General features: G+C 36.8%; 1 protein-coding gene across 3 annotated transcripts in view; it reads right to left on the bottom strand.

The window, feature by feature from the left end:
• Positions 1 to 19,030, bottom strand: part of kif26aa (kinesin family member 26Aa) — a 91,734-nt gene that overhangs the window by 46,837 nt on the left and 25,867 nt on the right. For 2 of the 3 annotated variants that reach the window (XM_058756779.1, XM_058756777.1), the window contains exons 3-4: positions 13,700 to 14,179; positions 3,584 to 3,747 (exon numbers count right to left, since the gene is read on the bottom strand). In XM_058756779.1, the coding sequence (XP_058612762.1) occupies positions 3,584 to 3,747; positions 13,700 to 14,020 (485 nt within the window). In that variant the 5' untranslated portion in view covers positions 14,021 to 14,179. The remainder of the gene's footprint in view (positions 1 to 3,583; positions 3,748 to 13,699; positions 14,180 to 19,030) is intronic. The other variant, XM_058756778.1, reaches the window with a different exon arrangement.

Genomic DNA, 19,030 nt, shown 5'->3' with positions numbered 1-19,030 from the left:
TAATCTGTGAGAAATATAACGACCCAAAGACAAAAGAACTGATAAAAATGAGCTGTTATAGGCCATAGCCATGTGGGCAGTGCTGTGTCATATGCCATATCTGTGCACAAGGTGTTTGAGTCTCAGCTCCAGACTTATTTGTTCATTAATGACGTCATCAGTGACTAGTCGACTTCGACTTGACTTTAATCACATAAAAGTTGACTTTAAAAAATCAGAAGTCGTTCAACCCCTACGTAGCATATACACGCCAAAGTCCATTTTTGCATATCAATACCACAAGTTTTCATTTTTATTTGGCGTACTATTTATACGCACTTTCATGAGATCGGGTTGGAATTTTTCCAACGTTGTTCACGTTCACGTTGTTGCGTGAAGAACGCGTCCACAAAAGGAGTTCATTCAGAGCTGTGCAGACACGTTCATGTGCATTCGGGGCATTTTGTGCAGATAGCCTATAAGTTGTAATATTAAAGTTATGCTCTTTAAATAACGATGCGTATTCTACATGAGATAAATGAGTTAAATCCCATTGATTAAAAACCTGCTATCATATGATTAATTCTACTGGTCATCTTCAGCACGCGCAGCTCAAAACATAAATGCAGAACATTAATAACTACTATCATATAGCCTGCATAACGTTATAATGAGAGCACTATTGTAAAAAATGTTGTGAAATCTTAGGGTTTCGCTGATGCTTAATGTTGACTATCTTTTAATCAAAACCCCATTTTTATCTGCGAGGCATCCGTTACACATTTTCCCTGTGTGTTAACGTCAGTATTTATGACTGTTGAATGTCTGACTACTTGACTCTTGGTAATTTTGCCCCCGCCCCAATGGCGTAGTTTTGGTTTGAACATTGGGGGGGTTGAAGTGGACCTCAGGTCATGTTAAGGTTTATTTATTTGTTTACTTAAATGTTTATTTTTGTAAAATGGTCTTTTGTGCTATCCACCACACATGCAAAGTTGGTTGATTGCGAATTACTTGTTTACATACGATATATAATGTATTTTATATTATTTAGACACTTAGGCTATAGTTTGACAGAATGTTCTAATTCAACACGCCATGGGAAGTCAATCTAACTTAACATTTTCTTATATTGATATTGTTTATTTCTTACTCCTTTACAGTTCATCAGGCTCTTAATGATTTAATCTATGCCATCATTGGAATATCTGAAGGCCAGGTTTTTCCATCACTCATCATTAGAACCCATTGGCTCTCGATTCTGACTTGTACTTGCTCTCATGAAAAAGTATCATAGTTCTTAACTGTATCATTTGTTATAATAAGGCTAGCCTATTAATCATTACCAGACCAATGACTTTTTTATTAATCTATATTGCATTTTTTATGAGAAAATTTAGAAACAATAGCTACAACATGCCACAGTTGTAATATAAATCTATAGGGAAAAATCTATTCCCTTAACAGATTATCTTATAAATTCTACAAGTTAGACTAAATAAGCCTACAGCAAAATGTGATAAATTATAGTGAAAGTGGTCATGAGTAGTTTAAAAATATTTTAATATTATGTTAGTGCTGGTGCAAGATGTTGTATGCGATATGTTTTCTCCTCTTTTCATCAGTCTTTTTAGTTTGTGCCTTTTTTAGATAATGTTTCGGTTATTGGGAGGGTTACTCAACAACCCCCACCCCCCACCCCTATCTTTTGAAGCCTCTTCTGAAGCTGGCTCACAAAAAAAAACCTGCAAACAGTTTGCTGAAGACAACCTGGCCAAGAGCATGAATTACTGGAACCATGTCCTGTGGTCTGATGAGACTAAGATAAACTTGTTTATCTCAGATGGTGTCCAGCATTTGTGGTGACGCCCTGGTGAGGAGTACCAAGAAAATTGTGTCTTGCCTACAGTCAAGCATGGTGGTGGTAGCATCATGGTCTGGGGCTGCATGAGTGCTGCTGGTACTGAGGAGCTGAGGTTCATTGAGGGAAACATGGATTCCAACATGTACTGTGACATTCTGAAGCAGAACATGATGCCCTCCCTTCAGAAACTGGGCCGAACGGCAGTTTTCCAACATAATAATGACCCCAAACACACCGCCAAGATAACAACTGCCTTGCTGATGAAGCTGAAGGTGATGGAGTGGCCAAGTGTCTCCAGACCTGAACCCTATTGAGCACATGTGGGGGCATCCTCAAACGGAAAGTGGAGAAGCACCATGTGTCTAACATCCAACAGCTCTGTGATGCCATTATGGAGGAGTGGAAGAGGATCCCAGCAACAACCTGTGCAGCTCTGGTGAACTCCATGCCCGGGAGGATTAAGGCAGTGCTAGATAACAATGGTACCCCTACAAAATATTGGCACTTTGGACACAGTTTTGACATGTTCACTTAGGGTGTACTCATTTTTGTTGCCAGTTATTTTGACAATAATGGCTATATGTTGAGTTATATTTAAAGGACAGTAAATTTGTACTTCTATACAAGCTGCACATTAACTACTCTAAAATATATCCAAGTTTCACTTGTGTAGTATTGTCCCTTGAGAAGATATACTAAAATTGTTGCTGAAATGTGAGAAGTGTACTCACTTTTGTGAGATACTGTATGTAGCATTTCTTATTTATTTGTTCTATTGTAGTTTTTTGTCCTATATCTTGTAATTAGTTTTTTATTCTTATTACTTTTATTTTATTTCTTATTGACTGATTACTTTTCTTCAGTGAGCCTGAGGTTTGTTTGTTTTTTACATTTAGGATATTATTAGTTTTTTTTTGTTTGTTTTTTTTTGACACTGGTGACAAGATTTTTTTAAATTTCTATGATATCGAACATTTTAAAAAGCAAAAATAACTATATTTTAAGCAAAAATAACTATATGAGTACATTTATCTCATTGCCATGAAATAAAATTAATCATATCATGATATAAGATTTTGGACATATTGAACATGCATCACCATTTCTATGGCATTAATCCATAAACTAAATTGGAGACACAGACTATGTGAAGTTCTTTGTACATATAGTCAGGTGTTTTTGCTTCAATTAAAGTACAAGATTAAAAAATGTAAATAATAAAAAAAATTATAATATATCTTTTTTTATTTAAATGTTTTTTAATAGATGTTTTGTTAAGTGCTTAGATAGAATGTATTTTAGTTTCACTAAATAATACATACATACATGTACTAGATACATGTTACACTAAAACATCAATCCTCAAGAACAATTTTGGCAAACAATTGTTACATAGCGATTAACCATTATCCCTGCGGATACATGGCCAATTCAGCTCTGAGACCTCTGCCATTTGGATTTTGCACTCTCTCAGACTGCTAAGCCTGAGCATTGATCGATGACATTTCAACACATTAGGCTGAACTGCCTTCAACATCACTGCAGTCTCCACGGGCACTGAGCAAGCATTGCCGTGACGTGACTGCCAGAGGCAATGGAGGATTCTGGGTCCTTGGGAGTGAGGGCCTGAGGAAGTGCTAAGGAACCACAACATTGAAACTGGGATCCACAGAGCACGATTAGCTGAACTGATGGCTGTGCACTGTGCAAATCACATCCCCAACAGGCTTTTAGGCTTACCTGAGGAAGAATGAGGTTGCTATGCTGGTTTGGGTTGCTGGTGGGATGGCTGGCAGGTCATGGTGACTCGGTTTATGTCCTGATGGAGAAACCAGAGGTACAGCACTGACCTGACTGGACCTGGAAACTATAGTTGCCAAACTGTCCTTCTCTACAGTTGGACTCTGTTGGGAAATAAATCACAAAAGAACAAACAGTGTAGTAAATGTTGCCTTAAAGGGATAATTCACCCAAAAATAAAAATTCTGTCATCATTTACCATCATGTCGTTCCAAACCTATATGATTTACTTTCTTCTACGGAAAACATTGGAAGATATTTTGAAGAATGTTTCAACTGTTTTTCTGTCTATTAAAGTTTGAAACAACATTGACTTTCACTGTATGGACAAAAAACAGAAGCAGATCATACATGTTTGGAATAACATGAGGGTGAGTAAATGATGACAGAATTGTGACTTAGTATGAGCAGAAAAAGTGTGTAGATTATTATAAATGTTATATAAATATTATAAATGATTAATATAATCATAACTGATGACTGGGGGAAAACCATAAGCTGGATGGCATCATGGAGAAGACAGCAGTAATCATCTAAGGATTAAATTGTCTCCTCAAGAACGCTTTGACAATTTTTCGGACTATTTTAACTTAAAGTTAACTCCATTCACATTCAGAGAACTTATGCAATATAGTATAAGTTCTTAGATATGTATATATCCTTATATACTTAGATATATATCCATATTATATATATCCTAAATAATTTTGTTACAAAACAAAGCAAACCCCAGGATTAATCCCTCACTGTAGAAGAGTGACGAAACAGTAACGAGTCTAATGACAAAAAAACATTTACCTATAATCCTTTCACCACCCTGTTGATTAAATGTGTCTTTGCTCTAGTTTCTACCGGAGAAACTGCGGTCATGACACGATTGTGTCTGGAGGAGAGTAGGTTGCTGAAGAGTGTGTATTACAGCTTTTTTACTACGCTCAGTCTTTGGCTAACAGGATTACAAACACGGATACTTGTGCAGAAGTAATGTGAATTCAACCAAGCAGCCCATGAACTAAACATGAAGCCATTTCTCAGTAGTAATGATAATTATGGCAAAACCATTTTTTCTTTATAACTGCTATAACACCAATCATCCACACTTATATTTTTCATATAAATGCAATGGTGTTAGGCTATTGGCTGATGGAAACATAGCAAAGATCACATACTGACTAAGAAAATAACAGAAATCTGTACTCTTGAGAGAGGCACTCCAGGAACTGTCCTTGAATAGTTTAAGAAGCTCCAGATCAAATGCACCTGCTATTTGTTATGTAAGAGCAGCTAGTGAGCTTTCACACAGTGAGAAATGAGTCTTCCTAAAGGTACAGGGACCAAACAGAAGCGTCATGCCCATTCAAGCCCCTTCAGACTTTTAATCCCAGTTTTTTGTAACACAACTTCAATAAATATTGCATAATTTGCACCTTCTGTAATTCATTTGCTTCAAATTAAAGCAAAATAAAAGAGTCTATCTACCCACACTCAAGTATGACTTTAAACACAGAGTTAAGAAAATGTCAAAGCTACTCTGTTAAATATATCTTTTTTTTTAAAAGCACAACTATGGGTGCCAGAAATTGACAGTAAAAAAAAAAGTATGGCATATTGGTGCTTATATTTTTTTACTATGACTCTATATTTCATCAAGTGATATAAAGTTAATACTGATCTACGTGAACTACCAAAATCTGCTTTTTACCTTTAAATGTACTGATAACCAATATAATACAGGTGATAAAATACTGTAGAAAGAAACACGATGAGAGGCCTGTCCATAAAATATATAATGCAATGAACATTAACTAAGTAACAGATAACTGAAAATGTAATACTTAACATTCTAATTATACAATATCATTTACAGGTGCATGTCAATAAATTAGAATGTCGTGGAAAAGTTCATTTATTTCAGTAATTCAACTCAAATTGTGAAACTTGTGTATTAAATAAATTCAATGCACACAGACTGAAGTAGTTTATGTCTTTGGTTATTTTAATTGTGAAGATTTTGGCTCACATTTAACAAAAACCCACCAATTCACTATCTCAACAAATTAGAATATGGTGACATGCCAATCAGCTAATCGACTCAAAACACCTGCAAAGGTTTCCTGAGCCTTCAAAATGGTCTCTCAGTTTGGTTCACTAGGCTACACAATCATGGGGAAGACTGCTGATCTGACAGTTGTCCAGAAGACAATCATTGACACCCTTCACAAGGAGGGTAAGCCACAAACATTCATTGCCAAAGAAGCTGGCTGTTCACAGAGTGCTGTATCCAAGCATGTTAACAGAAAGTTGAGTGGAAGGAAAAAGTGTGGAAGAAAAAGATGCAGCCTTATGAGGATTGTCAAGCAAAATCGATTCAAGAATTTGGGTGAACTTCACTAGGAATGGACTGAGGCTGGGGTCAAGGCATCAAGAGCCACCACACACAGACGTGTCAAGGAATTTTGCTACAGTTGTCCTCTCCTGAACCACAGACAACGTCAGAAGTGTCTTACCTAGGCTAAGGAGAAGAAGAACTGGACTGTTGCCCAGTGGTCCAAAGTCTCAAAAGTCTCTTTTCAGATGAGAGCAAGTTTTGTATTTCATTTGGAAACCAAGGTCCTAGGGTCTGGAGGTAGGGTGGAGAAGCTCATAGCCCAAGTTGCTTGAAGTCCAGTGTTAAGTTTCCACAGTCTGTGATGATTTGGGGTGCAATGTCATCTGCTGGTGTTGGTCCATTGTGTTTTTTGAAAACCAAAGTCACTGCACCTGTTTACCAAGAAATTTTGGAGCACTTCATGCTTCCTTCTGCTGAACAGCTTTTTAAAGATGCTGATTTCATTTTCCAGCAGGATTTGTCACCTGCCCACACTGCCAAAAGCACCAATAGTTGGTTAAATGACCATGGTGTTGGTGTGCTTGACTGGCCAGCAAACTCACCAGACCTGAACCCCATAGAGAATCTATGGAGTATTGTCAAGAGGAAAATGAGAAACAAGAGACCAAAAAATGCAGATGAGCTGAAGGCCACTGTCAAAGAAACCTGGGCTTCCATACCACCTCAGCAGTGCCACAAACTGATCACCTCCATGCCACGCCGAATTGAGGCAGTAATTAAAGCAAAAGGAGCCCCTACCAAGTATTGAGTACACATACAGTAAATGAACATACTTTCCAGAAGGCCAACAATTCACTAAAAATGAATTTTTTTTATTGGTCTTATGAAGTATTCTAATTTGTTGAGATAGTGAATTGGTGGGTTTTTGTTAAATGTAAGCCAAAATCATCACAATTAAAAGAACCAAAGACTTAAACTACTTCAGTCTGTGTGCATTGAATTTATTTAATACACGAGTTTCACAATTTGAGTTGAATTACTGAAATAAATGAACTTTTCCACAACATTCTAATTTATTGAGATGCACCTGTATATTAAATATAAATCATACCATCACGCAGGGATTTCTTGGAATGTACTTTTACTGTTTTTAACTCAAAATTAAAATTATGTGGTAATTAATAGCTTTTACTTGCAGAAACCATACATTTGACATTATTTTACAGTAAAAGTATAATTTGATGTTAAACCATTTAGTTTTTCACCATAATATGTGTAATAAGATCATTTACAGATAACAATTAACAGATTTTTACTGTAGCATTTTTTTAAAATTACAAAATTTTTACAGTGTAAAATAAAAAACAAACAAACAAAAAAAGCTTCTAAATAACCTCTTTGTTCATGTGTTATTTAATCTAGGGCACCAAGTAAGCCAAGACACTCACTGTTGTCCCCTCAAATAATAAAATAGGCACATGATGGCCCTGGAACGAACACTGATCTGGCAGCTATCTCTACATCTTAAAATAACTTAATCTTTACATCCTCAGTATGTACATGTGTTCGTAATGTAAGTTTTAATTAGAATTTTCCACCTAAAAGAAAAGAAAGCAAGTAGTACATGACAGCACACACATACACACATGTACTCATGAATGCACAAGGATAGAGGGGAAATGAAAAGGCATGAGTAGGTACAACAGAATCTGGGAAAAGTGGAATAGCTGTGATCTGCTGACAGCTTGATGTAGAGATAACGAGCACAGAAAAATCTCTCACACACACGTGCAGGGTCTTCTGCTCCAGAGAGACTCGTCTCAAACACCCACCATGGCTGTGTGCTAATCTAGCTCCCTTCACTCCAGCCGTAATTACAGCCTCATGTCAGGGTCCACAATTAGAGCCCAGAAGGATGCCGAAAGAGGGACGATTTGAGATCAGAATGGACAGGCTGTGTTCATTTGAACTAATTATACTGTACTGGAAAAAATATGCGTTTGTAGAAGTTAAAAATAAAAACATGAAGGCAACATGCTTACATGGATTTTTATTTTTTTATTTTCATTAATTTACCTGATTATACTACTTTTCAAACATTCAGGGTCAGTAAGATGTTTGTTTTAGAAAGAAATTTATACTTCTATTCTGCAAGGATGCAATAAATTGGTCAAAAGTGAAATGAAAGCCATGTATAATGTTACAAATAATTTTTATTGAAAATGAATGGTGTTATTTTGAACTTATCCAAGAATCCTGAAAAATGTAGCCTGTCGCAGTTTCCATAAAATATTATGCAGCACAACTTTTCTTAAGCAGCAATCTTTCTGACCCCAAATTTGACATCTCACAGACCCCGAACTGAACAGTACTGTATTTTTAAATAATGTATTGAGTGAACTTAAAATGTCAAGTTTCCATACTTCAAATGTGCCATTACTGAAATAGTTACTTATTTAAAGTAACTACAAGAACATTTCCTGAATTCTTCATAACAGCTCTATGCAAACTGTTCCTTTAAATTTAAAATAGTCCAGTTTCATTCAGCATTTTAAATGTTTGTCATGAATCAACTAACTGATCATTTTTAGCAAATGAACAAACTTGATTGAAACAAAGTTTGGTTATTTCATCATTATTCACTCACCTTAAAAATAACTTTTACAGTGTAAGTTTGGATACATCAGCCAGTGGAAAAAAGGGGGCTCATCCATCAAACAAATTTGCTATCTGTGTAACAGCCATGACAATCCATTTGAGTTTGTCAAATTAAGGTAAATTGCATAATGACCTTTCCCTGTAGTCAACATTTCAATACAGGGCTTTTCATTTTGTAGTGCAACATTGTACTCTCTCTCTCAGACACACACACACACACGCGCGCACACACACAGGCTCACAAGAGTGTGTTAGATGGCCACAGCTGTGTTCCAATAAAACCCAGCAGCAGATGGAGCTCAGTGACAGCGAAGAGGTCACATTGGACTTTAACTTTGACATTTATAGAGCATTCACTAGCACAAGTGGTGACAGGAGAGAGCAGCCCCTCTGAAACGCTATTAATTATCAGCTTATATTAAATGTTGTCAGACAACAGCAATCTGCTGGCCACAAAACAATTTATAAACCCTTAAACCATGTTACCAACTCAAATATAACCTTACTGCATTACTATTAAAAAAATCACTGTAAGTAATGAGTGATTCTCCACTGCATGACAGCACAGGAAAGGAAATTAAATTGTTAAATTCGGTCTGCTGTTTTTGAGTGTTGCAGAAGAGGCCCTTAACGTCCTTCACAGAATGAGACCACTGCCAAGTTAAAGCAGGGCAGCATGTGCAGTCTAGCAGACAACCATCCCAGATGGACGTCAGGTGCCATTTTTTCACCCCAGGTGAGACTGCGGTCCCATCTGTTGACGATTTGCACTTTTGGCTCCCTCCACACATTCAAATAAAGCTTGCGCGGTGCTCCTCAAGGCCTTAAAAGAGCCCAGCTGCCAGAGGAGGCCCATTAGTGGGCTGCGGGTGGCATTTAGGCCTGAAGACAAGCTGATGAGGCCTGTCCTACACTACAGAAACACGCGGGCTGGATGCCTCTAACTGCCTCCAAGCTGATATTATATTAAGTGGGATGTATGGATGAAAGATATGACTTTCCATCCCTGCTTTCCTGACGCAGCTTTGCAGTTTGCTAAAGGTGTATTATAGGCTATGGTCTGCACAATGCTGAAGTATACAGAACAAAACATGAAAAAAACACCTTTATGAATAAAAAAAGGACAAAACACGTTGTCAAATATGGCTCTATTGAAATTCATGGCGCAATGTCTTTGTCTTCAAGGGTGGAAACGTTCTCCAGGGTACCAACAGCCTTGTGTTTTGTGTGGTTTGGATGTGCTGTGACTTTCAAGGTCTAATTGCTTTTCATACCCTGTGAGATGAGGGGGAAGACAGCATCCATTGTGCTTCTTTGACACAGGGCCAGTCAGCTTTTCTTTACTACAATATTCTGTATTATGCAGAGGTGTTACAGGATGACTACCAAATGCAAACATCGTAAAAAAAATACACAAGTCATTCATTCCAACAAACGTGATGGCAGTGAGCCCATCTTTCATCAATAATTTCATGTTATACTTATAAAATTTTATACACTGATTTTATTTTTTTTTCTATTTTTGACACAATATTTTATATCCAGGATTTTTCATCCTGAGGGTCCAGTGACCAGTCATTGTAATTATGACTGGATATAAAAATATGAAGGATTTTAGGGGGTTGTTACTAAGCTTGATGAACTTGCATGTATCCATAACTTATTATAAAGATTTATGATGCATAAATCTCAAGGGAACAATAACTGCTAACAGACATCAAACTATGTCACACTATAAAATAAAATAAAATAAAATAATGTTCAGACTGTTAACACTAACCACTACATTGACTACAGACAACTCACTTGCACACTAAATAATAAAATAAAATAAAATAAAATAAAATAAAGACTGTTAACACTTACCACTACAATGACTAGAGGCAGCTCACTTTCACACTAAATAGCAAAATAACATAACATAACATAAAATAAAATAAAATAAAATAATGTTCAGACTGTTAACACTAACCACTACAATGACTAGAGGCAACTCACTTTCACACTAAATAGCAAAATAAAATAAATAAAAAATAAAATAAAATAAAATAATGTTCAGACTGTTAACACTAACCACTACATTGACTACAGACAACTCACTTGCACACTAAATAATAAAATAAAATATCTACAGACACCACACTATCTCACACTAAATAAAATAAAATAATAAAATAAAATAAAGACTGTTAACACTAACCACTACAATGACTACAATGAGGCAACTCATTTTCACACTAAATAGCTAAATAAAATAAAATAAAATTAAATAAAAAAATATCTACAGACAACACACTATTTCACACTAAATAACCAAATAAAATAGAATAAAATGAAATAAAATACCTACAGACAACACATTATTTTAGACTAAATAAGCAATAATATAAAATAAATAATAATAATAATAATATATATATATATATATATATATATATATAAAAGTCAGGCATTTATATGCTTATTATACAGCCACACGGGATTATGGGAATTCCCCCACATGCTGCTTAGTATGACTTGCTATTGTACATCAGCTATATAAATCATCTATATAAATATTAACATACGATGACAGGTAGCATACAGTTTTACAAGTTTGAATATTCATTACTAATTATCTATTGAGAAATGACTGGTCAAATTCTATGCTTACTATGCAGGCAAGGTCACTCTCTCCAATCAACACTTTATGGCTTTAATTCTGCATTTCCATGGAAACCTTGACATTCCAAGTTACTATTGACAAGAGAAAGATGTGAACTCACAAGCACATCTGCATCCTTTAAACATAACTCTCAAACATGTCTCTGTCCTTTATAAAGTGCATACAACTAGGGGTAACTCACATTCACAGTGCTTAAGTTTTTTAATCTTATTCATCTCTCTAAGCATCAGCCATGACAAATGGCTCATCTGTGACAATGGGGTCACCGCGAGCCATCCAAATGCATTCCATATCAAGATGACTTAATGTTCAATCTCCTGACGGGAAGGTCAAGTTGAACCGAGAAGGCCAATACGAGACAAGCTAATCTACAATATCTGATAATAATGTCTGGCTAAAGCTAAGTCACTCAGCACTCAGCATATCAAAGGTGAAATATTCAAATTGTTACTGTTTCTTTTGAGGACTTACATCTGTGGTTGTGGAATTTTGTCCTTTTTGCCTTCCTGATGTGCCACACGTTTTTACAGCATGCAAAATCAATTAAGATGTCCATGATAACCTTGAAGCAACTCCTAAAAAGGCATCTCATATTTGAAAAACATCTATAATACATTATGTTTACCTTTAAACCATTCTGTCTGATTAAGTCTCCTTAAGCCAGAACACTACCATCTGATTGAGACAGACATTATCAAAAAGCTAATATCTTATTCTCTCTGAGAAGGGTTCTTGAGTCCTGTCATAACAGCCTGATCCTCGGCCCTGAACTGGACATGAGCTCCATAATGGCATAAATATAGTCACATAAACCCCGCGATGAGGGACTCCTTTATGAAAGCTAATAAATAATTCTGCTCAAGGTAAAACCATAAACCAAATCACTAGGTCATAATCACAAAGACTTGTATATTTGCAATGCAACCATGATGTGCTTTGTGGCCCAAAAGGCCCTCAGCAGAAACAGCCCAGACAGTGGCCTTGGGGGCCAATTGGACCCAAGGACCATCAGAGATATCTCTGTAAACTTGTTTACAGTAGTTACAATTTGTACAACTAACTTCACTCAGATTTGGATATATAGCCACTTGAACACTTTTGCGTTCATATTCTGAACATGTGTTCATATTCTGCTTTATTAATAGTAATATTATTAATAAGGTTATTAATATTAGCCTAATAATTTTATCAGCTTTTATTATTATCGAATTTGGTCATCCAATATCACTGTTTTAAAACATTAAGCCACATTAAGCGTTTTATTATGTCCCAGAACCGTGCCTTTAAAATAAAACACTATTAACCGCTCCATTGTGAACATACAAGCTGTAACCACTGCAAGCTGTAAAGTAAACAGGAAGAATTTGTCCGAACTCAAATGGTTTTGCAAGAGAACGCAAATATCTTTGCGAGAGAATGCAAAAGTTTTGCAAGGCTTTTCTTATTGTATTACTACGGAGCTCTTTAAGGGACATGGTGGTGGGAAAAATTCGGGGTGGGAGGAAAAAATATTTTTCAAATGTTTTGCGATCTCTCACAAAACTTTTATGCTCTCGCAAAGATATTTATGCTCCTCACAAAACTTTTATGCTCTCGCAAAGATATTTATGCTCCTGGCAAAACTTTTGCATTCTCTCGCAAAGATATTTGTGTTCCCTCACAAAACTTTTGCGTTCCCTCACAAAGTTTCTCGAAGGAATGCAAAAGTTTTGCGAGAGAACGCAAAACATTTGAAAAATATTTTTTCCTCCCACCCCGAATTTTTCCCACCACCATGTCCCTTAAAGGGCTCCGTAGTAATACAATAAGAAAAGACAAATTTTGAGCAAGTAGATCTCTATTAATTCATGTGCATCCAATCTCTCGTTTTATTCACAGTGATGCACAAAGAAAATAGGTTATATAAAACTAGAAATTTTAATGCATAAGCATGCAAAAAAAATTCTATGCACATGTAAATAGTTTCTCGAGGGCACAAAAAAGTTTCTTATGTGCATGTAAAAGTCTGTATTTTTTATTATTATTTTTTATTTTATTTAGGGACTCTGTAGGTTGTCACTTCGAGAAAATAAATGTAAAAAAAACTGATAAAATAAAAATATTTACAGATGACTACTATATACCAAATATTAAGCTGTAAATAATGCTCTATTAACCATTTATGCTTAATATAGTGCAAAAATCTACTGAGAGGTTTGGAGATTTGAGTCTGAAAAAAGTATGGAATTTTAAAATGGAAAATGGGTTTTCAGATCTTTTCTACACTCTTGATCATAAAGAGGTTGAAGTACTTACTAAGAAAGATGCTTTCTACCAGCACTTTCACAGTAAATAGTTTTTAACTTCAAAAGTAGAATATTCAGATTGCATAACATACAGCTTTAGAAAAGCAACTCTTTCTTACCAATGAGCGAAGATGTTCTGAGGAGCTTGTCACACGCCACACTCCCTCCAGGTAGTGTTGAGCATTTAGAGGAAGTGGAGTGACGGTGGCCAAACAGGTTCGTTTGCCACCCACTCTCGCTGCTCCATCTTGATTCCAACCCATTTCCAGCGTTTTCTCCCTGGACTGTGGACCACATGGATGCCCGGTGAGTTTTTGACTGCTAGGAACTGGAGAATACTGTGTGGGCCGTTCCCAGGAAGCAGAGGGTGAGATGGAACTGTGAGATGCCACACGTGGTGGCAGCAGGCCAGAAAGGGGTCCGGGCTGCAGGTCAGGCATGTCGTCGAACGCCAACCCCAGGGCAGAGTGGAGTGCCAGGCGCCTCAGGTGGTGAAGCGGGGTTCCACACACTTCACAGCTGCTCTGGGCACCGCAGCCCCTCGGAGGCCATTCCACAGTCTGGAGCTTGTCAAGGAGGAAGGCTGCAAAGCTCGGATCCTGCAAGGAAAGTCAGCAACATGACAAGTTTTTACAGCACAGCTGGTTTTGCATTTTGTTCACGCATTCTGGTTAAATTAACAGACTGATTATATTTTCAGAGCTTGTGCATAAATATTCTCCATTCACAAAGCAAAAGTTGGGCGTAATTTATAGTTGATTAGCTTGTCAATCATATGCAACACAGTATGATACAAGTAATAACCAGAGGCGGCAACACAGGCCACATGTTGGCATATATTATAATTACCAGCATTTGACATCCTCTGAAATATGTAAATGACATGTTTCATGAGAAAAAAACATATTTCTTTGACACATTTGTTACTGATAACATATATTTATAACTAAGATAACTAAAACTGAAATGAGTTATTATAACTATAAGTGTTAATATATATATATAAGCTAATAAAATAATTACAAAAGCTCACAACAAAATAACTAAAACTTAAACTATATATATGTACTAAATATACTACAAAATACTATACTTGTATATACAAAATAACACTGCAGTGCTCCCAAAATTGTACTGGACACTAAAGCTAATATATGAATGCTAAAAGTCATTGCATTCGATAACTAACTACATATGAATTTAACTAACCATGAACTAATGTTTATAGTTTATGTGATGAAATTCACCTGTGGTTACTCTTCTGTGTGAAACTGAATATCCTCAAAAATCACTTTGAAATCAGTTGGCAGTCCCAATACTTTCTGGGCCCACTATAAAAATATTTAGATGAAGATATATAAATTATTGTAAACTTTTGGTGAACTTGGGCATATAAATGTCACTCCTAACAGCTGCTCCTTTAAAAAAAATAATAATAATTCAAAGCTCTCACTCCATGCATTGCAACATTGTGTGTAGATTGATTTAAGGATTGTAATAAACTTATGCTGCCAACACCCCAAGTGTATATTTTGCGGGAGTGAAATGAAGGTCAGGGGCCAAAACCCCGACCTCAGCATAACACTATACCATGATTGAGTGCTTTTGTCTAGAACTGGAGGACTTCTACAGCAGGTTCACTCACTAAGGGGGGAAAGCATACAACATTGGCATGCCAGATGCCTGCAATCTGCTTCAACTTCAGTCTGCATGCAGGCAGCCCCTCCAACCTGTTAGAGCTGCCTGTGGGCATAAGACTTTACATTTATTCATTTAAGCAGACTTGGCTAACATATTTACAAGAAAGTACTATAGCCCAGAAAACCGTTAATATTACGATCAAGACTGAGAATACAGAAAATGATACTGATACAGCTATTGACACTGAATATGAATTAGGCTAGTTGGAACTGAACAGAATAGTTCAAATCTGACTCAAAGATGTTAAAATAAAGTAATAAGAATGGAAAAATAAATTGCAGTAAGACAGTAAAATCACTGAAATGCTTGTTACAATAAAATAAAATAATGAAATGAAATGAAAATTAATTAAATTAAATAATTAAAATCAATTAAATTAAATTAATTAAAATTAAGTAAGGGATAATCAACGGCTAGCCGTGCATTAAAGGGTTTTAAATGCACGATGTTGAGGCAAAGAACGCCTGACGCAAAGCGGAGGGAGCCAAGTGCATTTAAGTAAGGAATAATTGACAACGGGCCGTTCGCGGAACGAGTGGCCGTTACACCTCGGGTGTGCATTATTTTTCTAATAATTCAACTGACCGAAGTCAATTATTCCGCTTATACTACGGTTGCCACACCTCAAGACATCGATCAGATGATATATTTCAAGGCATTCGTCCGGTATTTCTACTTAAATCGCTATTGTGAGTAGGATTATTTCTTCCGCATTTCATCCAACGCCTCCGTTGCTAATTCCAAAACGTCATTTTAAACCTAGTAACGGAGGCTTGAGCCGCTGATAGAATATTAATGCAGTTAATACAGTTAATAAGTTATGAGAGAGAGAGAGAGAGAGATTACCTCTGTGCGTCTCTCAATAGTGTTTGGCAGCAATGTCTCTAGTTATAATGAAACTTAGTTCCTTTTGTTCACGAACAGCGCCGTTATTGTTACCTCGCTTGTGAGAAGTCATGTAGTTTTTAAGTTGTTTACTGATAAAATTGTCAGAGTAGCGCTAACAACATTAGCGCAATGTATGCTAGTGTGTGTGTGTGCAAACTGTAACTGTTATGTGTGTGCGGTCTGTGAGGGAGAGAGAGCGGGAGAGATAGAGTATGTGCTTTCCGTACATAATAAAGCATAATTTTGTGGCAAAAACATGGACATGATCTGTCGTTTTTATCATATTGTTTACTATATTTATTTATTTGGCCAGTGTCTTTGTGGGTCTTGGTTATTTTGCTGTTGTAAGACCTTTTAATCATTTGGCGAAGTGATATGGTCATGTAATGCGGTCAAGAGCTGCCTGGAACTACGTTCGCCGTGCGTTTCCCTGAAGATAATTGCACACCTTAGAACGTTCGTCAGCCAATCAGATTCAAGCATTCAACGGCCCCGTAGTATAAAATAATTTAATGCACAGCTAGCCTTGATTATCCAGTTTATGCCAAGGTCATTTGCCAGCATTCACATATTAAAGTTGTTAATAATATTTGCGCTGCAATATTTGACCAGAACGATAAAAATGACAGTTATTTTCGTCTGTATTACTATTCAACTGTAACTGTATGTTACTATGGTTACCAATGTTTATAGGAAGCGCATTAATTTAGAACGTGATTAAACTGACCTGGAACTACCTGAATTTAATTAACACCTGCCAGCCAATCAGAATCGAGTATTCAGACAGACCATGGCATAAATTTGAATGAATTATAGCATGTATCTCAATTAATCATCGATCGATTGATCGACAGAGAGAGAGAGAGAGAAATGACAGTTGTGTGTACCTGCTTGCTGCGTCTGCGCGTCTCTCTCTACATACAACGTTACTTTAAAAACAGCGATTTTATCACTTCATTGCTGGGGAATATAATGTAGCGATCTAGTATCTATCTTTTATTTTAGTAATACAAATCGCGGGGAAGCCTTGACGTTGAAGTTTATGTGTGTGTGCAGCACAATCTGCCATCTCCGACCTCTCTCTCTCTCTCTCTCTCTCACTCTCTCTCAATTCAATTCAATTGAAGTGTGCTTTATTGGCATGACAAAAACTATACATTTGTATTGCCAAAGCAATTGACCTATCGGTAAGCCCCTCCCCTCGAACGCAGACTAGTCAATGGAAGTCGAGTATCAGTTGCACGGGGAGCGGAACTCGGACATCTTTAGGTTTCAGCGCCATAGAGAAACATTGGAAGATCCGAAGCTCGCATCGGTTTTATGGGGTTTATGCTTCAAAAATGGAAAAACGATGTGCCTGGGGTACTTGTAACACTGATTCCAGGTATCCTGAGAGGATGGGCGATATAATTTATTTTATATTACATTTCCTGAATCCAAACAAAACAGAGCAAAATGTCCCTAAGTATTCACCCCAATTCAAATGAAGACAAAAACGTTCATTTTCTGGTTGTCATACTCTCATTAAGTTACAATTTTCATCTGCTCAAGTAGAACGTTAATGTTATCTTGTGCTTTAGCAAGCTATCTCTGGCTAAAACTAGCTAAGGTTGAAGTTAGTGAGTCCATGCTAACGTACAACCTAAATAGCGGACTGTTCTCGCGTCTTGTACAGTGTTAGGTCAAAAACACATAAAGGAAGGTCCACATTTCAGTGCCTCTCCACATTAAACTGATTAAATGTGCATTAATTTAATCGTTCCCTGCCATACATGAACAGTGTTGATCCACGATCGTGATGACCGACCATAATATGAGACTTCTCCCGCTCGCATTGTGATCTGTAAACCCTCGCTTCGAGTTACCCACCGTATTTATTTTTAAATATTGTATAAATCCCTCCATGGAATATTGAATTCCCATTTGGTGGCCTTCTGTGTACAAAATTGTGCGAAAACATCGTGGGACAAGGTTTTCACACTGCAGCTGTCATTGAAAGACAGTGAGCAACTCCATTTGTTTGTCCGAGGGAGCAACTGTAACTAAGGGGGGCGGGGCTTACCGATAGGTCAATTGCAGCTGTGCTCTCTCTCCTTATGTGTGTGTGAGTGTGTGCGCGAGTGATGCCTGTTGGTTAGTGTGCATCAATTAAAGCAGCGCATTAATATGGAACGGTGATTAAACTGACTTGGAACTACCTGTGCATTAAACGGTTATACTGCATACCTGCCAGCCAATCAGAATCCAATATTCAGACAGACCATGGAAAAATTAAAATTAATTATTCCACCAAATATATGGTTTAAACCAACTTCTTGCATTCATACACAAAATCACTTAACACACAGCATCAGTCTACACACATTTTTTATTTTTTTTAAATAGTAAAATAAAACTATTCTTCCACCAAGTAATATAGTTCATTCATACCAACTCCCTGTATTCATACACAATGTGCAATTACAGGTGTACGTTTATTTTCATCTTAAAGCTGCTTTGAAAGCTGCTCATCCAATCAGAATTCAGAGTCAGCTCACATACTTAAATAATTTGATTTGGGATGTTTGTATTTTCTGTTAATGGTTTTACTCTGCATCTTTATTAGAAACATGAAGAGTCTAGTCATTAATTGCTTTTGGAGCAGTTCAGTCAACATGTGTCCTCGGCAGCCTTTATGCATGTACATTTAAACACTGCGAATCGTAAAAATGCAAAATGACAGCTGCAGAATGCAAAATAACCAGATGACACGAATGCAAGCACAAACGTGGCGTGTGTTAGTCCATCCACCCACTCAACAGACACAAGCTGCACTTGTTAAGTGCTAGTCACACCACAGCGCTATTGGAGAGGTCCTTCCT

Source organism: Onychostoma macrolepis, chromosome 20 (genome assembly GCF_012432095.1).
Source record: "Onychostoma macrolepis isolate SWU-2019 chromosome 20, ASM1243209v1, whole genome shotgun sequence".
In the NCBI taxonomy this organism is placed as follows: domain Eukaryota; kingdom Metazoa; phylum Chordata; class Actinopteri; order Cypriniformes; family Cyprinidae; genus Onychostoma; species Onychostoma macrolepis.
This window is presented reverse-complemented; position numbering and strand designations above follow the sequence as displayed.